At 45.7% G+C, this 19,826-nt stretch overlaps 1 protein-coding gene across 5 annotated transcripts in view; it reads left to right on the top strand.

Annotated features, from left to right (window-relative positions):
• LOC106563157 (serine/threonine-protein kinase ULK1) overlaps positions 1-19,619 on the top strand; it is a 51,159-nt gene extending 31,540 nt beyond the window's left edge. Inside the window, exons 13-26 of one of the 5 annotated variants that reach the window (XM_014128423.2) lie at positions 1,452-1,611; positions 1,815-1,878; positions 4,579-4,665; positions 5,746-5,880; positions 10,473-10,627; positions 11,113-11,363; positions 11,517-11,820; positions 14,148-14,270; positions 14,485-14,666; positions 14,794-14,972; positions 15,203-15,321; positions 15,558-15,715; positions 16,135-16,270; positions 16,698-19,619. In XM_014128423.2, the coding sequence (XP_013983898.2) occupies positions 1,452-1,611; positions 1,815-1,878; positions 4,579-4,665; positions 5,746-5,880; positions 10,473-10,627; positions 11,113-11,363; positions 11,517-11,820; positions 14,148-14,270; positions 14,485-14,666; positions 14,794-14,972; positions 15,203-15,321; positions 15,558-15,715; positions 16,135-16,270; positions 16,698-16,753 (2,109 nt within the window). In that variant the 3' untranslated portion in view covers positions 16,754-19,619. Of the gene's footprint in view, positions 1-1,448; positions 1,612-1,814; positions 1,879-4,578; positions 4,666-5,745; positions 5,881-10,472; positions 10,628-11,112; positions 11,364-11,516; positions 11,821-14,147; positions 14,271-14,484; positions 14,667-14,793; positions 14,973-15,202; positions 15,322-15,557; positions 15,716-16,134; positions 16,273-16,697 lie in introns of those variants that run through there. The other 4 variants (XM_014128424.2, XM_014128422.2, XM_045689944.1 and 1 more) reach the window with 4 other exon arrangements.
• Positions 19,620-19,826: the final 207 nt, after the last annotated feature.

Here is a 19,826-nt window from a genome sequence, read left to right as displayed (position 1 = left end):
ATGTGCCAGTAACCTGCAAAAGTGCAACAATCAGTAAATAAAATAATGAGTACATACAAGTGATACTTCATGTCTTGCATAGTAACGTGAAAAATTGCATCAAAGCATTGTTTTAATTTATCACATCTAAAACATTTTTACATATTCAAATGAATAGAATTGACTCCATATTGTTCACAAATTCAATGAGCATTTCACCAAACAACAACATGTCTTGTTTTTATGGTGCAGATAAAACAATCTGGTTATAGAAAAGAAAGTTACATACCCCTTTGTTCCTGTTGTAATCCAGGACAGTGTTGGGCTTCTTGTCCTCCCAGGTACTCACAGCGGCATCCCGGTGCAGAGTTGTCATCAGGAGCACATTCTTCTTTATCTTCAGGCAGTAGGACACGAGTGTGTCTATCGGTGAAGGCAGATTTAGAGGAAAAACGATCCCGGTCCTTGGTAGTGAGTAAGGCAGGAGGCAACTCAGACCTGTTCCTTCTGACCGTCCCCACCATGGTCATTTTCTTTTGGAGCCGCTCCTGACCAAGAGCATATGAGGTGAAGAAATTGTCACATGTTATGTTGTGCCCCTGGAGACATTTTACATTTTAGTCATTTAGCAGACGCTCTTATCCAGAGCCTGCAGTCATTTCCAGGACTACCTCTTCCCCTGGTTCCTTTCGGGAACACCGTCAGCAGGTTTCCCAGTGAAAACCTGCATGTTCCAGGCATAACTTGTCCTGCCATCACATGCTGCCCGTATCTTTATTTCATATTTAGACGGTTGGCTTGGCATGTACTGTTTGAATGGGCAGTGTCCCCTAAAAGCGACCAGATGCTCACCCACTGTGATGTCTGGACTTAGGTTATAGATGAGTGGCAGGCGCTCCACCCACTTGTGCCAAACCTCTCTGATCGCTGCCAACTTGTCTTGTTGGCGGCTGGCCTGGTCTTGCATCACGGTTTTCGAAGCGACTCACCCGTGAAAACACGTGAAATGTCTGGAGACTCCGGGATGCTGGCCTTCTAGGCAGAGTTGCAAATAATAAGTAATATCTCAGACTGGCCAATAAAAAGAAAAGATTAGGATGTGAAAAAGAACACAAACACTGGACAGAGGAACTCTGCTTAGAAGGCCAGCATCCTGGAGTCGCCTCTTCACTGTTGACAATGAGACTGGTGTTTTGCGGGTACTATTTAATGAAGCTGCCAGTTGAGGACTATGAGGCGTCTGTTTCTCAAACTAGACACTCTGATGTACTTGTCCTCTTGCTCAGTTGTGCACCGTGGCCTCCCACTCTTTCTATTCTGGTTAGAGCCAGTTTGCTTTTCTTTCAAAAACAAGGACATTTCTAAGTGAACCCAAACTTTTGAATGGTAGTGTACTACCGGTAGTGTACTATATAGTGGGTTGTTCAGAGTCAGTGCTGTGGTCATAGTTCCTCTCTCTCTCTCTGTAGCAGTCTCTGGCTGAGGTCCAGCAGCTCCGCGCCAAGACCCTTGCCTCCCCTACCCAGGATGCCCCAGGCTTTCTCCTCAAGGACTCGTCTGGAGGAGGCTGCAGCAGCAAGAACTCCTCTTGTGACACAGATGACTTTGTCATGGTGCCCGTCCACTTTCCCAGTAAGCGCATCCTCATTCCTCAACCACTAAGTGGTGTTCTTGTAGCGCTTCAGTCTGTCATGTGTATAGAATCCAGAGATTGTGAGAGAAGTTGTTTAGATGAAGGTATAATAGCAGTGTAGTCCACTTTCTGAGATGATTCTGAGGTTCATCTATTTGGCTGTATGGTCATTCCTCTTTTACATGTTGCCATGGTTTCTCAGCAGGTGAGCTCACCTGTGACGGGCCTACTGGGAAGGTGTTCCACGACAGTCTGATGAACAGCGGGTGAGTTTAATGGACATGGTCTTTAGAGATGGGGGCAAAAATCGATACAGTTACATATCGTAATATTATTTAGGATGATTTTACACTGAACAAAAATATAAACGCAACCTGCAACAATTTCAAAGATTTTACTGAATTACAGTTCATCTAAGGAAATCAAGTCACTTTAAATAAATTAATTAGGCCCTAATCTCTGGATTTCACATGACTGCTAATACAGATATGCATCTGTTGGTCATAGAAACCTTTAAAAAAAAAAAAAAAAAAAAAGTAGGGGCGTGGATCAGAAAACCACTCAGTATTTTGTGTGACCACCATTTTCCTCATGCAGCACAACACATCTCCTTCACATAGAGTTGATCAGGCTGTTGATTGTGGCCTGTGGAATGTTGTCCCACTCCTCGTCAATGGCTGTGCGAAGTTTCTGGATATTGGCAGGAACTGGAACACGCTGTCGTACACGTCGATCCATAGCATCCCAAACATGCTTAATAGGTGAGTATGCAGGCCATGGAAGAACTGGGACATTTTCAGCTTCTAGGAATTGTCTACAGATCCTTGCGACATGGGGCTGTGCATTATCATGCTGAAACATCACGTGATGGCGGCGGATGAAAGGCACAACAACGGGCCTCAGGATCTTGTCACGGTATCTTTGTGCATTCATATTGCCATCGATAAAATGTAATTGTGTTCGTTGTCCGTGGCTTATGCCTGTCCATACCATAACACCACCACCATGGGGCAGTCTGTTCACAACTTTTGACATCAGCAAACCGTTCGCCCACACGCCATCTGCCCGGTAGAATTGAAACCAGGATTAATCCGTGAAGAGCACACTTCTCCAGCATGCCAGTGGCCATCAACAGTGAGCATTTGCCCCCTGAAATCGGTTACGATGTCAAACTGCAGTCAGGTCAAGATCCTGGTGAGGACAACGAGCACGCAGATGAGCTTCCCTGGAACAAAGGGGGGTCAAAATCAAAAGTAACAGTCAGTATCTGGTGTGGTCACCAGCTGCATTAAGTACTGCAGTGCATCTCCGCCTCATGGACTGCACCAGATTTGCCAGTTCTTGCTGTGAGATGTTACCCCACTCTTCCACCAAGGCACCTGCAAGTTTCCAGACATTTCTGGGGGGAATGGCCTAGCCCTCACCCTCCAATCCAACAGGTCCCAGATGTGCTCAATGGGATTGAGATCCGGGCTCTTCGCTGGCCATGGCAGAACACTGACATTCCTGTCTAGCAGGAAATCACGCACAGAACGAGCAGTATGGCTGGTTTCATTGTCATGCTGGAGGGTCATGTCAGGATGAGCCTACAGGAAGGGTACCACATGAGGGAGGAGGTAACGCACAGCGTTGAGATTGCCTGCAATGACAACAAGCTCAGTCCGATGATGCTGTGACACACCGCCCCAGACCATGACGGACCCTCCACCTCCAAATCGATCCCGTTCCAGAGTACAGGCCTTGGCATAACGCTCATTCCTTTGACGATAAACGCGAATCCGAACATCACCCCTGGTGAGACAAAACCGCGACTCGTCAGTGAAGAGCACTTTTTGCCAGTCCTGTCTGGTCCAGCGACGGTGGGTTTGTGCCCACAGGTGACGTTGTTGCCGGTGATGTCTGGTGAGGAGCTGCCTTACAACAGGCCTACAAGCCCTCAGTCCAGCCTCTCTCAGCCTATTGCGGAGAGTCTGAGCACTGATGGAGGGATTGTGCGTTCCTGGTGTAACTCGGGCAGTTGTTGTTGCTATCCTGTATCTGTCCCGCAGGTGTGATGTTCGGATGTACCGATCCTGTGCAGATGTTGTTATACACGTGGTCTGCCACTGCGAGGATGATCAGCTGTCCGTCCTGTCTCCCTGTAGCGCTGTCTTAGGCGTCTCATAGTATGGATATTGCAATTTCTTGCCCTGGCCACATCTGCAGTCCTCATGCCTCCTTGCAGCATGCCTAAGGCACGTTCACGCAAATGAGCAGGGACCCTGGGCATCTTTCTTTTTGTGTTTTTCAGAGTCAGTAGAAAGGCCTCTTTAGTGTCCTAAGTTTTCATAACTGTGACCTTAATTGCCTACCCTCTATAAGCTGTTAGTGTCTTAACGACCGTTCCACAGGTGCATGTTCATTAATTGTTTATGGTTCATTGAACAAGAATGGGAAACAGTGTTTAAACCCTTTCCAATGAAGATCTGTGAAGTTATTTGGATTTTCACAAATTATCTTTGAAAGACAGGGTCCTGAAAAAGGGACGTTTCTTTTTTTGCTGAGTTTATATATCTATCTATCTATGTATCTATAGCTCAGCTGTTCCTGTGCCAAAACTCAGGTATCTTTAATTCCATAGCTTTTTCTTCTTTTTAAATAGTAAGCCATGTTTTCAGCGCTTTTATTTCCATGACTGATCAAAATGTATTTTCCCATGCTGTTTCTTGTCTCTCTGCAGCAGACTTACACTGAGCAATATGTTTGGAACATCAAATTGCAATAAAATCGCAGTATTGAATTGCTTTACATATAGAATTGTGGGAATTGCAATACATATCGTATTGGCACCTAAGTATCGCAAGGTCCCCGGCAATTCCCAGCCCTAACATTGGTCTTATGTGGGCACCTGTACACAATGCTGTTGGGTAATGCCAATGTGAAACCGGCTCAAGAACAATCCCAAACTCTTGTCTCCTCCTCCTCAGCTCTCTACTGGCCTCTGGTGGCCTGGGCAGTCAGGGCAAGACCCCACCCCACTCCCCCTCCTACAGTGGCTCCCGCAGTCCCATCAGGTAAGAGCTGATCACACTCTTACTGGAAAGGGATTCACTTATTCTCAGTGTTCAGACATACTAAAACCATGACATGCTAACGCCAGTTCTCTCAGTCTGGCAGCTGGGTGAGTCAATGTGTATTGTGCACTGGAAGCCCAGGCCAATGATACCCTTCTAGAGTAGGGGGATTCGTTTGTAAGGCTTGATGACAAAAATATGTTAGGTCAGTAGTAGTGATGGGTACGGCTGTTACGGTGACCATATTACCGCCACACCGGCGGTCCCAAGTCATTTGACCGCAGTCAAATTCCACGTGACCGTTTAGTCTCTGATGCTGCTGATGGTCATTAGTAGCCTACCAAACTTGCTAACTGCCTGGTACTCAGCACTCTGTCGCTCTAATCACTCTGACATCAGCAAATGTAGTCTTATCAAACACTTCATGAGAGCCCATGAGCTCATGTTGCACAACATTTCTTTAGGCTATGCAATTGTGTGAGAGAACAGAGTTTTGATGGCCTCAATTAAAAAGAGCAGGATCCCATTCTACAGGCTAGGCCTACTACAGTGCATTCGGAAAGTATTCAGACCCCTTCACTTTTTCCACGTTTTGTTCCTTTACAGCCTCAGTCTACACAGCAAAAAAAAAAGAAATTTTTTAAGATAGTGAGCCAATATGTTTTCAGCTCTTATTTCCAGGACTGATTTAAAACAATTTTTCTCTCTGCAGCAGTGAGCAATATTTTTGGAACATCAAATAGCAATAAAATTGCATTATCAAATCGGAATCTGTATAGAATTGTGAGAATCACAATACACATCGTATCAGCACCTAAGTATCGTGATTAATATCGTGTCGTGAGGTCCCTGGCAATTCCCAGCCGTATTCAGTAGGTCAAGCTGATCATCATCATCTCTACCAAAGCAATCACAAATCAAGGGCTCACATTGCTCTCTTTCTCTCACTCTCACTATTACATAATGTTTTGTTGGTTACTATTCTGTCAGTATTTTTGCTGTTTCACTCTCTTTGTTAATGCATTGATCAGACAGGGAATGGTTAAACGTAGCTAACTCTCGCTTTCTCTCTTCTTTCAGTCGGCCAAGTGAGTTCTCTGGCAGTAACTGTGGTAACTACGGTCAGTCGGTGCCCATTCCTGTTCCCACTCAGGTCCCCAACTACCAGCGCATGGAGCAGAACCTTCATTCCCACAGCCATGATGGCTCCCCACAGTCAGTATATACATACACTGAGTGTACAAGGCATTAAGGACACCTTCCTAATATGAGTTGCACACACCCCCTTTGCCCTCAGAACAGCCTCAATTCATCAGGGCATGGACTCTACATGGTGTCGAAAGTGTTCCACAGGGATGCTGGCCCACAAGGATGCTGGCCCACAGGGATGCTGGCCCAAGTTGGCTGGATGTCCTTTGGGTGGTAGACCATTTCTGATACACACTGAAGCTGTTGAACGTGAGAAAACCAGCAGCGTTGTAGTTCTTGATGGCGCCGGAGGAGATAGCTTCCGTTTTACAGTCCCCGAACCAATTGTGCAATTGTGTTTTTTTGCGTTACTTGTAACTTATTTTGTACATAATGTTTCTGTCACCGTCTCTTATGACCGAAAAGAGCTTCTAGATATCAGGACAGCGATTACTCAGAAAGAGACAGAGATATCGGGGACGTAGGCCCAGGTGCCTTGTAAGGATCCAACGGCAAGTGGGTAATCTGCCTTTACCATCGGTCCTATTAGCCAAAGTACAATCATTGGATAATAAAATAGACAAACTACGATCATGTATATCCGACCAACGGGACAATAAAAACTGTAATATCTTATGTTTCACTGAGTCGTGGCTGAACGACGAGATGAATAACATACAGCTGGCGGGTTATACACTGTATCGGCAGGATAGAACAGCCGCCTCTGGTAAGACAAGGGGTGGTGGTCTATGTATATTTGTAAACAATAGCTTGTGCATGAAATTTAATAGTAAGGAGGTTTTGGTGGAGTATCTCATGATAAGCTGAAGACCACACTATTTACCAAGACAGTTTTCATCTATATTCTTCATAGCTGTCTATTTACCACCACAAACCGATGCTGCCACTAAGTCCGCACTCAAACGCTCATACAGAGGCGGCGTTCCTAGTGGCCGGGGACTTTAATGCAGGCAAACTTAAATCCGTTCTATCTAATTTCTACCAGCATGTTAAATGTGCAACCAGAGGGGAAAAAACACCATTAGACCACCTTTACTCGACATACAGAGACGCGATTAAAGCTCTCCTTCGCAATCCATTTGGCAAATCTGACCATAATTCTATCCTCCTGATTCCTGCTTACAAGCAAAAACTAAAGCAGGAAGCACAAGTGACTCGATCAATAAAAAAGTGGTCAGATTAAGCAGATGCTAAACTACAGGACTGTGTTGCTAGCACAGACTGGAATATGTTCCGGGATTCTTCTGATGGCATTGAGGAGTACACCACATCAGTCACTGGCTTCATCAATAAGTGCATCGATGACGTCATCCCCACAGTGACTGTACGTACATACCCCAACCAGAAGCCATGGATTACAGGCAACATCTGCACTGAGCTAAAGGGTAGAGCTGCTGCTTTCAAGGAGCGGGACTCTTACCCAGAAGCTTATAAGAGATCCCCCGATGCCCTCCGACGAACCATCAAACAGACAACATGTCAATACAGGACTAAGATTGAACCCTACTACACCAGCTCCAATGCTCGTCAGATGTGGCAGGGCTTGCAAACTATTACAGTCTACAAAGGGAAGCACAGCCGCGAGCTGCCCAGTGACAAGTGTACACTATGCTCGTTTCGAGGCAAGCAACACTGAAACATGCATGAGAGCATCAGCTGTTCTGAACGGCTGTGTGATCACGCTCTCTGTAGCCGATGTGAATAAGACCTTTAAACAGACGGATTACCAGGACGTGTACTCCGAGCATGCGCTGACCAACTGGCAAGTGTCTTCACTGACATTTTCAACCTGTCCCAGACTGAGTCTGCAACATGTTTCAAGCAGACCATCATAGTCCCTGTGCCCAAGAACACTAAGGTAACCTGCCTAAATGACCACCGACCCGTAGCACTCACGTCTGTAGCCATGAAGTGCTTTGAAAGGCTGGTCATGGCTCACATCAACACCATCATCCCAGAAACCTTAGACCCACATAATTTGCATACAGCTCCAACAGATCCACAGATGGTGCAATCTCTATTGCACTCCATACTGCCCTTTCCAACCTGGACAAAAGGAACACCTATGTGAGAATGCTGTTCATTGACTACAGCTCAGCGTTCAACACCATAGTGCACTCAAAGCTCATCATTAAGCTAAGGACCCTGGTACAAAACACCTTCTGCAACTGGACCCTGGACTTCCTGACGGGACACCCCCAGGTGGTAAGGGAAGGTAGGTAACAACACATCCGCCACGCTGATCCTCAACTCAGGGGCCCCTCTAGGGTACTTGCTCAGGCCCCTCCTGTACTCCCTGTTCACTCATGACTGAACGGCCAGGCACGACTCCAACACCATCATTAAGTTTGCCAATGACACAACAGTGGTAGACCTGATCACCGACAATGATGAGACAGCCTATAGGGAGGAGGTCAAAGACCTGGCCGTGTGGTGCCAGGATAACAACCTCTCCCTCAACATGATCAAGACAAAGATGATGATTGTGGACGACAGGAAAAGGAGGACCGAGCACGCCCCGATTCTCATCGACAGGGCTGAAGTGGAGCAGGTTGAGAGCTTCAAGTTCCTTGTTGTCCACATCACCAACAAACTATCATGGTCTAAATACACTAAGGCAATTGTGAAGAGGGCACACAAAAGCCTCCGGAGACTGAAAAGATTTGGCATGGGTATTCAGATCCTCAAAAAGTTTTACAGCTGCACCATCGAGAGCGTCCTGACTGGTTGCATCACTGCCTGGTATGGCAACCGCAAGGCACTACAGAGGGTAGTGCATACGGCCTAGTACATCACTGTGGCCAAGCTTCCTGCCATCCAGGACCTCTATACCAGGAGGTGTCAGAGGAAGGCCCTAAAAATTGTCAAAGACTCCAGCCACCCTAGTCATAGACTGTTCTCTCTGCTAATGCACGACAAGCGGTACCGGAGTGCCAAGTCTAGGTCCAAAAGGCTTCTTAACAGCTTCTACCCCCAAGCCATAAGACTCCTGAACATCTAATCAAATGCCTACCCAGACTATTTGCAATGCCCCCCCCCTTTACGCTGCTGCTATTCTCACTTTAACTCTACCTACATGTACATATTACCTCAATTACCTTGACTAACCGGTGCCCCCGCACATTGACTCTGTACCGGTACCCCCTGTATATAGCCTCGCTGCTGTTATTTTACTGCTGCTCTTTAATTATTTGATACTTTTATTTTTTCGATTTTTTTTACTTGTCTATTTTTTACTTACCGTAAATTCCGGACTATAAGCCGCAACTTTTTTCCCAGGCTTTGAACCTCGTGGCTTAAACAATGACGCGGCTAATATATGGATTTTTCCCGCTTTCAAATTTTTTTCTAAAAAAAAACACATTCTGTGACGTGCTCAGTTTTTTGCCGGCATGAAGCTTTCATTAGACCAATGGAATTGCCGAACGGGTTAAGGTCAAACAACTTTTTTGTTTACTGTTTAGATTAAATCGAGCGCTCTCAAACTTCCCATCATTCTGATTACGGTAGTCATTTTGTCACCCTCATCATGGCAAAGACACGGAGAAATGCATATGATGCAGCTTTCAAGTTGAAGGCAATTGATCTGGCTGTTGGAAAAGGAAATAGAGCTGCTGCACGGGAGCTTGGTCTTAATGAGTCGATGATAAGACGTTGGAAACAGCAGCGTGAGGAATTGACTCAGTGCAAAAAGACAACTTAACCTTACTGCAATTTTTTTATTTTTTGTTACAAGCCGTGTTTCGTTAAAGCCTATTTATTTTTGTTACAAGCCGTGTTTCGTTAAAGCCTATTTATTTTTGTTACAAGCCGTGTTTCGTTAAAGCCTGTGTAAAGTTCATTTGTTTCAATGTACCGGTAGGCACCTGCGGCTTATAGACATGTGCGGCTTATTTATGTTCTAAATATTTTTTTATTTTTTTATTCAGTGGGCTTATATTCAGGTGCGCTTAATAGTCCGGAAATTACGGTAACATCTTTCTTAACTGCATTGTTGGTTAAATGGCTTGTAAGTAAGAATTTCACTGTAAGGTGAAATGTTGTTGTATTCGGCGCATGTGACTGATTTGACACAAACCCGTGCACCTGGCACCTACTAACATAACCCATTCAAAGGCACTTAACTCAGTGCTAGAGGCGTCACTACAGACCCTGGTACGATTCCAGGCTGTATCACAACCGGCCGTGATTGGGAGTCCCATAGGGCGGCGCACAATTGGCCCAGTGTCGTCCGGGTTAGGGTTTGGCCGAGGTAGGCCGTCATTGTAAATAAGAATTTGTTCTTAACTGACTTGTCTAGTGAAATAAAGGTTCAATAAAAATAAAAAATACAATTCATCTACACTGATTGAAGTGGATTTAACAAGTGACATCAATAAGGGATCATAGCTTTCGACTGGATTCACCTGGTTAGTCTGTCATGGAAAGATCAGGTGTCCTTAATGTTTTTTACACTCAGAATACATGCACATGCATTACTTACACACACAAGCTTATATAAACACAGTCTCTTCTGTGGCACAGTAGTAACATTGCTAGCTTGGAGATAACAGGGAATATTGTCTTATTTTGTGACTATGTTCCTCCCCCCGCCACAGGCTGTCTACCCTGGTGCGCCGCTGCAGCAGCAATAGTTCCCTGGGATTCGGAAGGACTGGCCCATCGCCGCCTTACCCAGGAGGCCACGGGACCTTAGCTGGCCCCCGCAGGCTGTCTGTAGGAGGGGCCAGACCCTTCCAGCTTTCTCCTCAAGGTCTGTCTGCCAGAGTGCATTGATGTGTCAAAATGTCCCCTCTTCTTTCTTTCCTCTCCTTAATTTTTCTTGTCTCCCTCTCTCGTCTCCCTCTGTGTCTGAAGTGGGCACCATCCCTGAGCTGCCAGGGCAAGCACGCCCGTTGGACACGGGCAGCGGGGGTCGCGGGGCGGAGGTGGGAATCCGGGGTTCCCCTCCCTCCTTCCCTGTCCGTCGCGCCAACTTTTGGGCTGACTGTTTTAGTGTTTTGTTAGTGGTGGAAATGGTTAAACTGGTCAGGGGCATTGGGGAGTTGCTCTGTGGTAGACCAAGGCTATTCACTTCCTGTTGGCTTGATCAGAGGGGTTTTAACCTGACTTAAAGGAACCATCACCTTTAGATGTTTTACTTCCCTGTGTCTTTCCTTCAGCTGTATAGTTAGTAACTCATCTTGATAATGTAAAGATGACATTGTGCTGTAACTTCTAACCCCTGTCCATCTCCAGCTCTCCAATTCCCCGACACACGGCCTCCCCCTCAGCAGCAAGGCCTGGGCACCCGGCTCCACAGCGCCCCCTGTCTCTTGGAGGCCACTAGTGGTGGCGGCAGGCAGAAGATCAGGAAGCAGCACTCTGACCCCGTGGTGGCCAACCTGCAGGCCGGCATGATGGCTATGCGGCCCTTGCACTCCTCCCCCAGACTGTGTGAACTCATGCAGCGCAGCCCCCTCCCCACCATCCTGGGATCCCCCTCTAGAGTGAGTTCATGTTTAGGACGCAGCTAGTACAACGCCTGTGTTTTAGAGGAAACTGAACTCTTCAGCAATTGTACTATTGCTTTAAACAATCAATTCTACTGTCTATAGTCTCTCGACTCTACTTTGCATCTGACACTGATATCCTGTCCACAGGCCATACCACCCTTTGAGTTCCCCAAACCTCCCAGTTCCCCCAACCTGGTGACTTTCTTGGCCCAGCAGGGTCTGGTTCTGGCCCCGCCCGGCAGCAGGGCTGCCTCAAACTACAGGTACCCAGGACAGCCACCTACTGGCCAGCTTGGGCAATACAGCCAGAGGACTACAGAGGACAACAAGGGCTTCAGCAGATCTCAGAGTGCAGGTCGTCTGTCTGACATGCTGCTGATGGCTGCGTTTGGAGGACCACTGGGGGAGCAGGGCAGCAGTGAGAACCTCAACTCAGACAGAGACATCACAGGTGGGCATAGTAAACCTATTCACCAAGTCTTACCCTTCAGTAATTGTCTACCTGAATGACTAAAGCATAAAGAGCTGTTATGTTCACCAACTGAGGATGACTAGATAGTTAATATCACAGTGACTGGCTTGGTTTTTCCTTTGTATGGATGTGGGTCACTCCGTATAGATCTGTTTGGGGGTTAGAATTTGGAGCTTCCAAGGTCAGCAGAGCTGTGCATATTTCCTCACTTCTTTTTTAGACTGGGGTCACAGTATCAATTGGGTGAAGTTCCACAGGAGTCAATTCCAACACAAAACTTTTTAATGGATGACTGCGCTTCCTGATTTGGATTTGTGTTGGTGGTTCATTAAGAAACGCTAGCGGCCATGACTGAAGGCAAACGAGTTGTCTTGGGGGTGTGGTTTTATGTGGGTGTGTGGTTTTATGTGGGTGTGTTATGTTCGAATATCGTATCATGGCAGGTACTGTTTGTCCCTACTGAATCACCGTAGCAACAACATGGCCAGCCACTTCTTCAAAATAATAGCTTCCTTAAAATCTATCATGAAGAGAAAGTCTGGCTGCGAGCTGAAAACTGATTTCTGAGAACAATAACATGTCTACAACTTCATCTGCAAGCTGCCAAACTATCTTAAATAAAGCACAAGCTACGCACTGTTTATTAGTGCCCAAAATCAATTGCTAGCTAGCTAGGTTCCAACTTGTGCATTTGTCAATGAAGCTAGCAAGTACAGTAGTAGCTAGCAGGCACATTGAGTAGCCAGGCCACAATTGGTTTATCAAGTCACTGGCGAGTGATGGCGTTTGGGCGCCGTTTTTATATATATATTTTTTTTTATTATGATTAAACATTTTTGTGTCTTTTTCGCCCCAATTTCATGATATCCAATTGGTAGTTACAATCTTGTCCCATCGCTGCATCTCCCCTACGGATTCGGGAGAGGCGAAGGTCGAGAGCCATGCATCCTCCGAAACACCACCCTGCCAAGCCACCCTGCCTCTTGACACACTGCTCGCTTAACCCAGAAGCTAGCCGCATCAATATGTCGGAGGAAACACCATACAACTGGCGACCGTGTCAGCGTCCATGCTCCTAGCCTGCCACAGGAATCGCTAAAGCGCGATGGGACAAAGACATCCCGGCCGGCCAAACCCTCCTCTAACCCGGACGACGCTGGGCCAAATGTCCGTCGCCTCATGGGTCTCCCGGTCACGGCCGGCTGCGACACCACCCAGGATTGAACCCGTATCTGTAGTGACGCCTCAAGCACTGCAGTGCCTTAAACCGCTGCGCCACCACTAGAACCTTCTCACTACCTATGACCAGAGTGTGTGTCTGTCTGACAGTGTTGTATAGGGAATAATGTTACAAAACAGGTTGCGGGGGGACACGATGCTTGCAAATGGGTTTTGGAATATTGACAAGTTGCAGTTTTGATACAAATGCGCTCTGATCATCTCAATTCTAATTTTGCCCCAAAAAGTGGCAGACTCGAGTGATTGGCACTATCAAACATCAGCAAGTGAGCACTCCATAAAGGGCTTAAGGGTTCTTTCAACATAACATTGGTGAGGTGTTGTCTTATGTAAACAAGCCTGAGGCGCCGTGTAATGGGCAGGTCTGTCTCACTGTCTGGAGGTTCTGGCTGCTATGATTGGATAGAGCACGCACAGTGCAATCAGCACAGCTGCTTATCTCGTATTAGTGGGCATGGGCAAATTGGCATGATTGTAATCCATACCCACCCCTCCAGTAAGTCGTGACTAACTCACTTACAAAACTCAGTTTTAGACGAGACTGACTTTATGACCAAAATTATCCTATGTACACTTTGTAGTCAATTTTGACACTATTTTCAGACTCATCAATGCCACATAGGCTGTTTAAAACCAGAGAAGTTGGTTCTAAGGTTCTGATGACTGTTGTATTTTTGAGATAATTATGTATTCTTTTTTGTTTTTGCTCAATCTGATTGGGTGGGCCTGGCAGGGCCCCAGTGGGTGGGGCTGTGCCCACCCAAGCCTACTCCCCTGCTCTAATGGAACATTGCTTTTTTCTATAGGAACTGAAATGTGTTTCTACAGCTCACACATCGGTGCGTAGAGAAACATTATGTTTTGAATATCCCTGTTGTAGGTTTTGAATGGGGAAGGTAAAGGTTGTACGTCTACTGCTCTGATAATATGGGCAAACAGGACTTTTAAAGCAGTAACACTAACTACCAGGCCAAATTACTAACTTGCTCCACTGCATGTAGCTAGGTCATTACCGTGATTCATCCTCCCTGTGTTATGTCTGATGAGTTCTGTGTCTCTGTCCTCAGTACCCTCTGGTGGTGGAGTCATGGCAGCAGGCTCAGCCCGCCCAGCCCAGGTTGTGTTCACTGTGGGCTCCCCACCCAGCGGCAGCATCCCTCCACAGCCCTCCAGGACCAGACAGTTCTCAGGTGAGATGATTGGCTCAGCAGCTAGGTGTCATTGCTCCACACAGCATCCAAATACATTATAGTGTCCTAGGGATGCTGATCTTAGTGGCAATGATATGCACAATACACTACTCTGTGTCAGTTAAACGACTGTCAGTTTAGACTAAGTGCCATCAAGGGCCTGTTCTGAGGTACTTTCCATGCTCTAACCACAAAACCACTTATTTCTATACAGGCTCCTCCAGCTCCATAAGCCCAGTGGGGTCCTTCACCAGCCGATTTCAGACCGGTACCTATCTGGATGGCTTTGAGGGTCCTTCCAGACCACGCTACAGCTTCACAGACCCAATTACGGCCAACATGGGGGGACCTGTTAGCTTCCTGGCCCCTGAGCTGCCAGAGGAGACACTGATGGAGGTGAGAGGAGGAGTAGGGGTTGGGATGTGGGGTTGCTGCTGAACGCCCATCTCCCTGTAGGCTATATTTTATGACGTTCAATGTGCGTGACCTCGTCTCTCTCTCCCTCTGTCTCTCTTGAGTGCAGCAGGAGCACACAGATACCCTGAGGAGCCTGCGCTTCACCCTGGACTTTGCCCGCTGTCTGATGGAGGTGGCAGGGGTCAGGGGGGCTGGGGCGAAGCACGGGGACACCTCCCCGCCCTCCCTCCTGCAGCAGCAAAGCCTAGTGGCTGACCAGATCAGCTCCCTCAGCCGGGAGTGGAGGTGAGAGCCACCAGCTAATGAAGCTAAACCATTGTTACTGAAACAACTTTGTCTAGAGTCTTTTGATGGAATATGAGATCTTTACAAATGGATGATAACAGCGAGTCAGCCTTGGTTACTGTTCACTTTGAGATTCAGAGACACCTTGCAATGACTGTAGCGGCAGCTACAAAATCATGACTTGTGTGTGTGTGTGTGTGTGTGTGTGTGTGTGTGTGTGTGTGTGTCAGCTATGCCGAGCAGCTGGTGTTGTACATGAAGACTGCAGAGCTTCTGTCGTCTGCCTTGCACACAGCCATGGAGCGCGTCAAACAGGGAAAACTGTACCCCTCTTCTACTGTCAAACAAGGTGAGACCCAACAACTTTAGAACACGTCTGATTAAAAGCCAACATTTACAGAAGGATTTAACATTACACTCAAATGGCAGATAAATCATTAAAAAAAATGTAATGAGTCCAATCCTGCTGTGGAGTAGGACTTTCTCTCTCTCTCTCTCTCTTTCTCTCTTTCTCTCTCTCTTTCTTTCTTTCCAACGTGAACACTGCTCCACTCTCAGCCCTCTCCTCTGTGACTATGTGTTTAGTGGTCAAGAGGCTGAACGAGCTGTACAAGTCCAGCGTGTCGTCCTGCCTCTCCCTCAACGCACGGCTGGAGCATTTCTTCTCCCGCAAGCACCGTCTCATGGACCACGTCAATACCATCACCGCCGAGAGGCTGCTGTTTAGTCACACTGTTCAGATGGTGAGGGAGACACTGTGTTCAGCTCAACTGTTTCTGTCATCTCAGCATCTGGGGCCATGTTTATCAAGCTTCTGTGAGCAGGAGGTCTTATCTAGGATCCAGTCCATGTAATCTTATTCATTGTAACCTAAAAGGCAAAACTGATCCCAAATCAGCACTCCTACTCTGAGATGCTTTATACGGCCCCTGATCTCTTCTTCGCCCTCTACTCGGCTTGTGGTTGACTCGTTGCACCATTTATACAGCTACATGTTTAAGATCACTGTATATAGTGGGTAGCTGTAGTAAGGTGATATTTCAATAATAGCTCGTTGCTATTATTCAGCCATACTGCCAAATGGAATCCCATGCTGTATTCAAACCCATATACAAACCTTTATCGTGCCATTTTTCCTCTCTCCTCCCTGCCCCCCCCCCAGGTGCAGGCTGCTGCTCTGGATGAGATGTTCCACCAAGGAGAGGCGTCGGTGCTGCGCTACCACAAGGCCCTGCTGCTGATGGAGGGCCTGTCCCTGCTCCTCACCGAGCAAAACGACATCCTCAGCGTCAGCAAGTGTGAGTCACCTCAGAACTTTCACCTCTGACCCGTCACATCCATTAAGCCTGAACTGCAGTAGCGTATCTGTATTTTTTTTAAACATTTTACAATGTAGTCATTTTGCAGACTGTTATCCAGAGTGACTTACAGGAGCAGTTAGGGTTAAGTGCCTTGCTCAAGGGCACGTTGCCAGATTTGTTCACCTTGTCGGCTCGGGGATTTGAACCTGCATCCTTTCTGTTCATCTCTGTCTGGCCCAACACTCTAACCATTAAGCTACCTGCCTCTAGGCTACCTGTATAAAACATGACTTTATTTCCATGACTACACAAAGGTAATTGGACACTTTTGGCTGTTCTTTTTTACTTACTGGTAGTTTAGTGAGTTGACCCTTTCACAACATCAATCGATGAATAATACTACTTCTACTTTCTCTCTCGGCAGGTAAGGAATGCATTGAGCGTCGCCTCACAGCTCTACAGTCAGGGCTATGTGTTTGAGGACTGCTCAGCACCCGTGATGCTGCTATGCTATGATGTCACTCATTCTGGACCGGCACCACCATGCCCATTCAACCTCCCAACCAACTCCGTATCTTCCCCCCACCCTCTAGTTTCCATGGAGATGTCAGCCGGTGGGGGGGGTGTGTGTGTGTGTGTGTGTGTGTGTGTGTTAAGAAGTGCCTGTAGTCTGGACTGGGTAGACTCTGGACTGGTGGTCTCTGTGTCTGCCCCACCACCAAGCACTCTTAGGTGAACTGATGTTGGAGATGAAGGGCTTGTGAGGGAGCAACTACACACTCCTCTGTGTGTCAGACAGGACCCCACTAAATGGACTGACTCTCTGCAGAGCCACACACACACACACAGCCCCTTACCGTCTGGAACGCTACCCTGACCAATCACAGTCAAGCTGTCTGCAGGACGATGCTACTGCAGTCGCGCTCCATTTAGTCCTGTCAGTAATTCAGTGCAAAGCAATCACAAATTAACCTTCACTCCTAAGACATGAGGTCTCACTATATAAGAAGCCACTCAGTGTAAAAATATAATATATCATTTTTGCTGTGTTTTTCAGGGAAACCAGAAGAGTTTAAGAACGTTAACCCAATTGCATGGCCTGTCACAGCCCACTGGCCTGTGTGTGTCCATTTTGAGTTGTATGTAGAAAATAGGTCATTTTAAGTTATGGACCTTGCCTGGGATAGAACCATGTATAGGTGCTGTTACAGAAGTGTTTTACTTTTTTTTTATCCCTGTTTATGACACTTTATTGATGCTTCATTTGCCATATTAAGAGTGAGAATGTTGCCCAGTAGGTAGATTGTTGGACCATAGACAGGAGAATCTAGAAAGGATTGCTGTCTGTGCCACTGGGCCTTTGACAGGATATTAAATATAGACAGGAAATGGGCCTCGCTGAGCATTTCCCTTTGACCAGTGTTTGATATGGCAGCCATGTTGGAAGAACAGCTGGAACCACATACTCCCCATTCAGCTTTTTAGTCAGAGTGCTTGAGATGAATCATCATCTTATTATTTCCTAAAGTTGTTCTTAACCAGTAAAAAGACAGGAATATCACTTTGTAGACAAATTAGACAAATGAATATTGCCCAGATTGGAAAAGAAACCTATTGCCACTGATCTCTGACCAAACACATGAGATTTAGTTGAGCTTTATTTATTTAATATTTTCCCATTCAAACCTCTTATGGAGTACAGCCGTCACAATCAGTTTCAATGTAGGTCTGCTTGTAAAACTTGTTAGCAGTAGAGGTGCCGGACTGGACTTCACCTGTCAAAGACTACTGGTGTTAATGCACTGTGTTGAGGTTTATCAGTACTGTACAGAAAGAAGAGGGCGGGGGTGGTGAGTTATAAGATGTACATGAAACATATATGTTCAGTTTTTCATGTACATGCTTGGAGTGAATTTTGTTTTGGGAGTTATTTCTATGGTTTTTATTGTAGTTTTAGGCAGTTTTGTGTTAGGTTTATTCATTGTCAGATGTTGAAGTGTGATGGTTGTCTTAATCTTGACAGGGAAATGTCATAAGCTATTAAACTTTGAAAGGTGCCTTTGAAGAAGGAAAAAAAAAGAAGAAAAATGCTAAATGTGTAACTGAAAAAAATATTTTTGTTGTATTGAGTAGCCAAAATGAGGACTGATGCTTGTGTTGGATTTTGAAAAGCAGTACAGTTTATTGAATTGTAGTGGATCGGTTGTGGAATTTATATTAGAGGTGGGTGGATATTTCCCTAACCACAGCTTGTATCCTCAACATTAACCAATAGGGGATAGACAAAATATCTCACTGTGCAATGGATCGGTGGTTAGAGGCAACCTCTACCCACTTGAAGAAGCTTGTGTGTTTTGTGTATGCATTTGTGTGAAACTGTTTGAAAGAATGAATGAATGGCTTTTATATTTCCTTACTACAGGGAACTAACAGAAACAAGGGCAGGGAAGCATTTTCCCCTGTGAAGATTGTCTGAATATTCTGGTTTGCCCATAGATGCTTTCTTGCCTTTTTCCTTTCACCAGTCAGCAAAATGTACAAAAAAAGAATCCCAATCTGAAATTCTGTTGCACAAGCATACAACATAAATGTCTAGTTTATATTATACATCCCAGATGAATGGTGTGGTCATGTCTAGTGATTCATATGGCTTTCATCACCTGATCAGTTGTTATAAAATGGGAAATGTTCAATGAGTGGCTGGTAGCAAGGCAATGGTAGACCTTTTGGTTTTTTATGCATGCGTCACTTTTTTGTTTTGTTTCTTATGACCAGTAGCCTAGCAGCCATCCTAATGTTGTGTAAGAATCTAAAGCAACATATGTCATGTAAGTCACTCTGTAGAAGGATGACAACTTACAGGGCTGGTTGATTGAAAAGGCCCATGAAGTAAAAGCTTGATCTGCACTCCAGTGCTTACGTGACACTAATGATACCCACTATTTCCATAATGGATAACACTGAAAACAAGGTTTTGCCAACTTAAGACGTTTGCCGTTTTGCTTTTGGCATTATAAGTGCAGTACACCTGAAAGTTTCTTCCACACTGCTGATTTGAATATTGACCATACTATCTCAGTATCACTTGTACATAAGGATAGTAAATTAAGTTATTTCTCTGAATGTGTATATATTACAAAGCATGGACAGAATTTCCCCACCCATCCAAAGAAAAGTATTAGAAATAGAAACTTTCCCTACTATCAATTCTAGACTGTTGTTGGAGCTATATCTCTGACTGTACATTTAAGCCTGTAAAAAGGAGAAAAAAACTATACACTATTACAATGTCTGTGTGAACATTTCTGGTTTGAAAGGCGCTGCAGAAATAAAATTGTGAAAGGAATTAGGTTGTGTATGTTGATTTTTACTGGTGGTTCTTTCTTGAAAATGAGGTTCATACTTCTGGAGCTGAGGTAGAAAATGTATTTTATTTATTTGAAAGGATGTTAATAGCTTACTTCTACAATTATTACGTTGATATGCTAATTGTAACCATTGGCATGTTACAATTTCAAGGTGTCTTTAGTGGTAGCCATGCAAACAGCAGCAC

The sequence above is a fragment of the Salmo salar genome, chromosome ssa11 (genome assembly GCF_905237065.1).
Source record: "Salmo salar chromosome ssa11, Ssal_v3.1, whole genome shotgun sequence".
In the NCBI taxonomy this organism is placed as follows: domain Eukaryota; kingdom Metazoa; phylum Chordata; class Actinopteri; order Salmoniformes; family Salmonidae; genus Salmo; species Salmo salar.
This window is presented reverse-complemented; position numbering and strand designations above follow the sequence as displayed.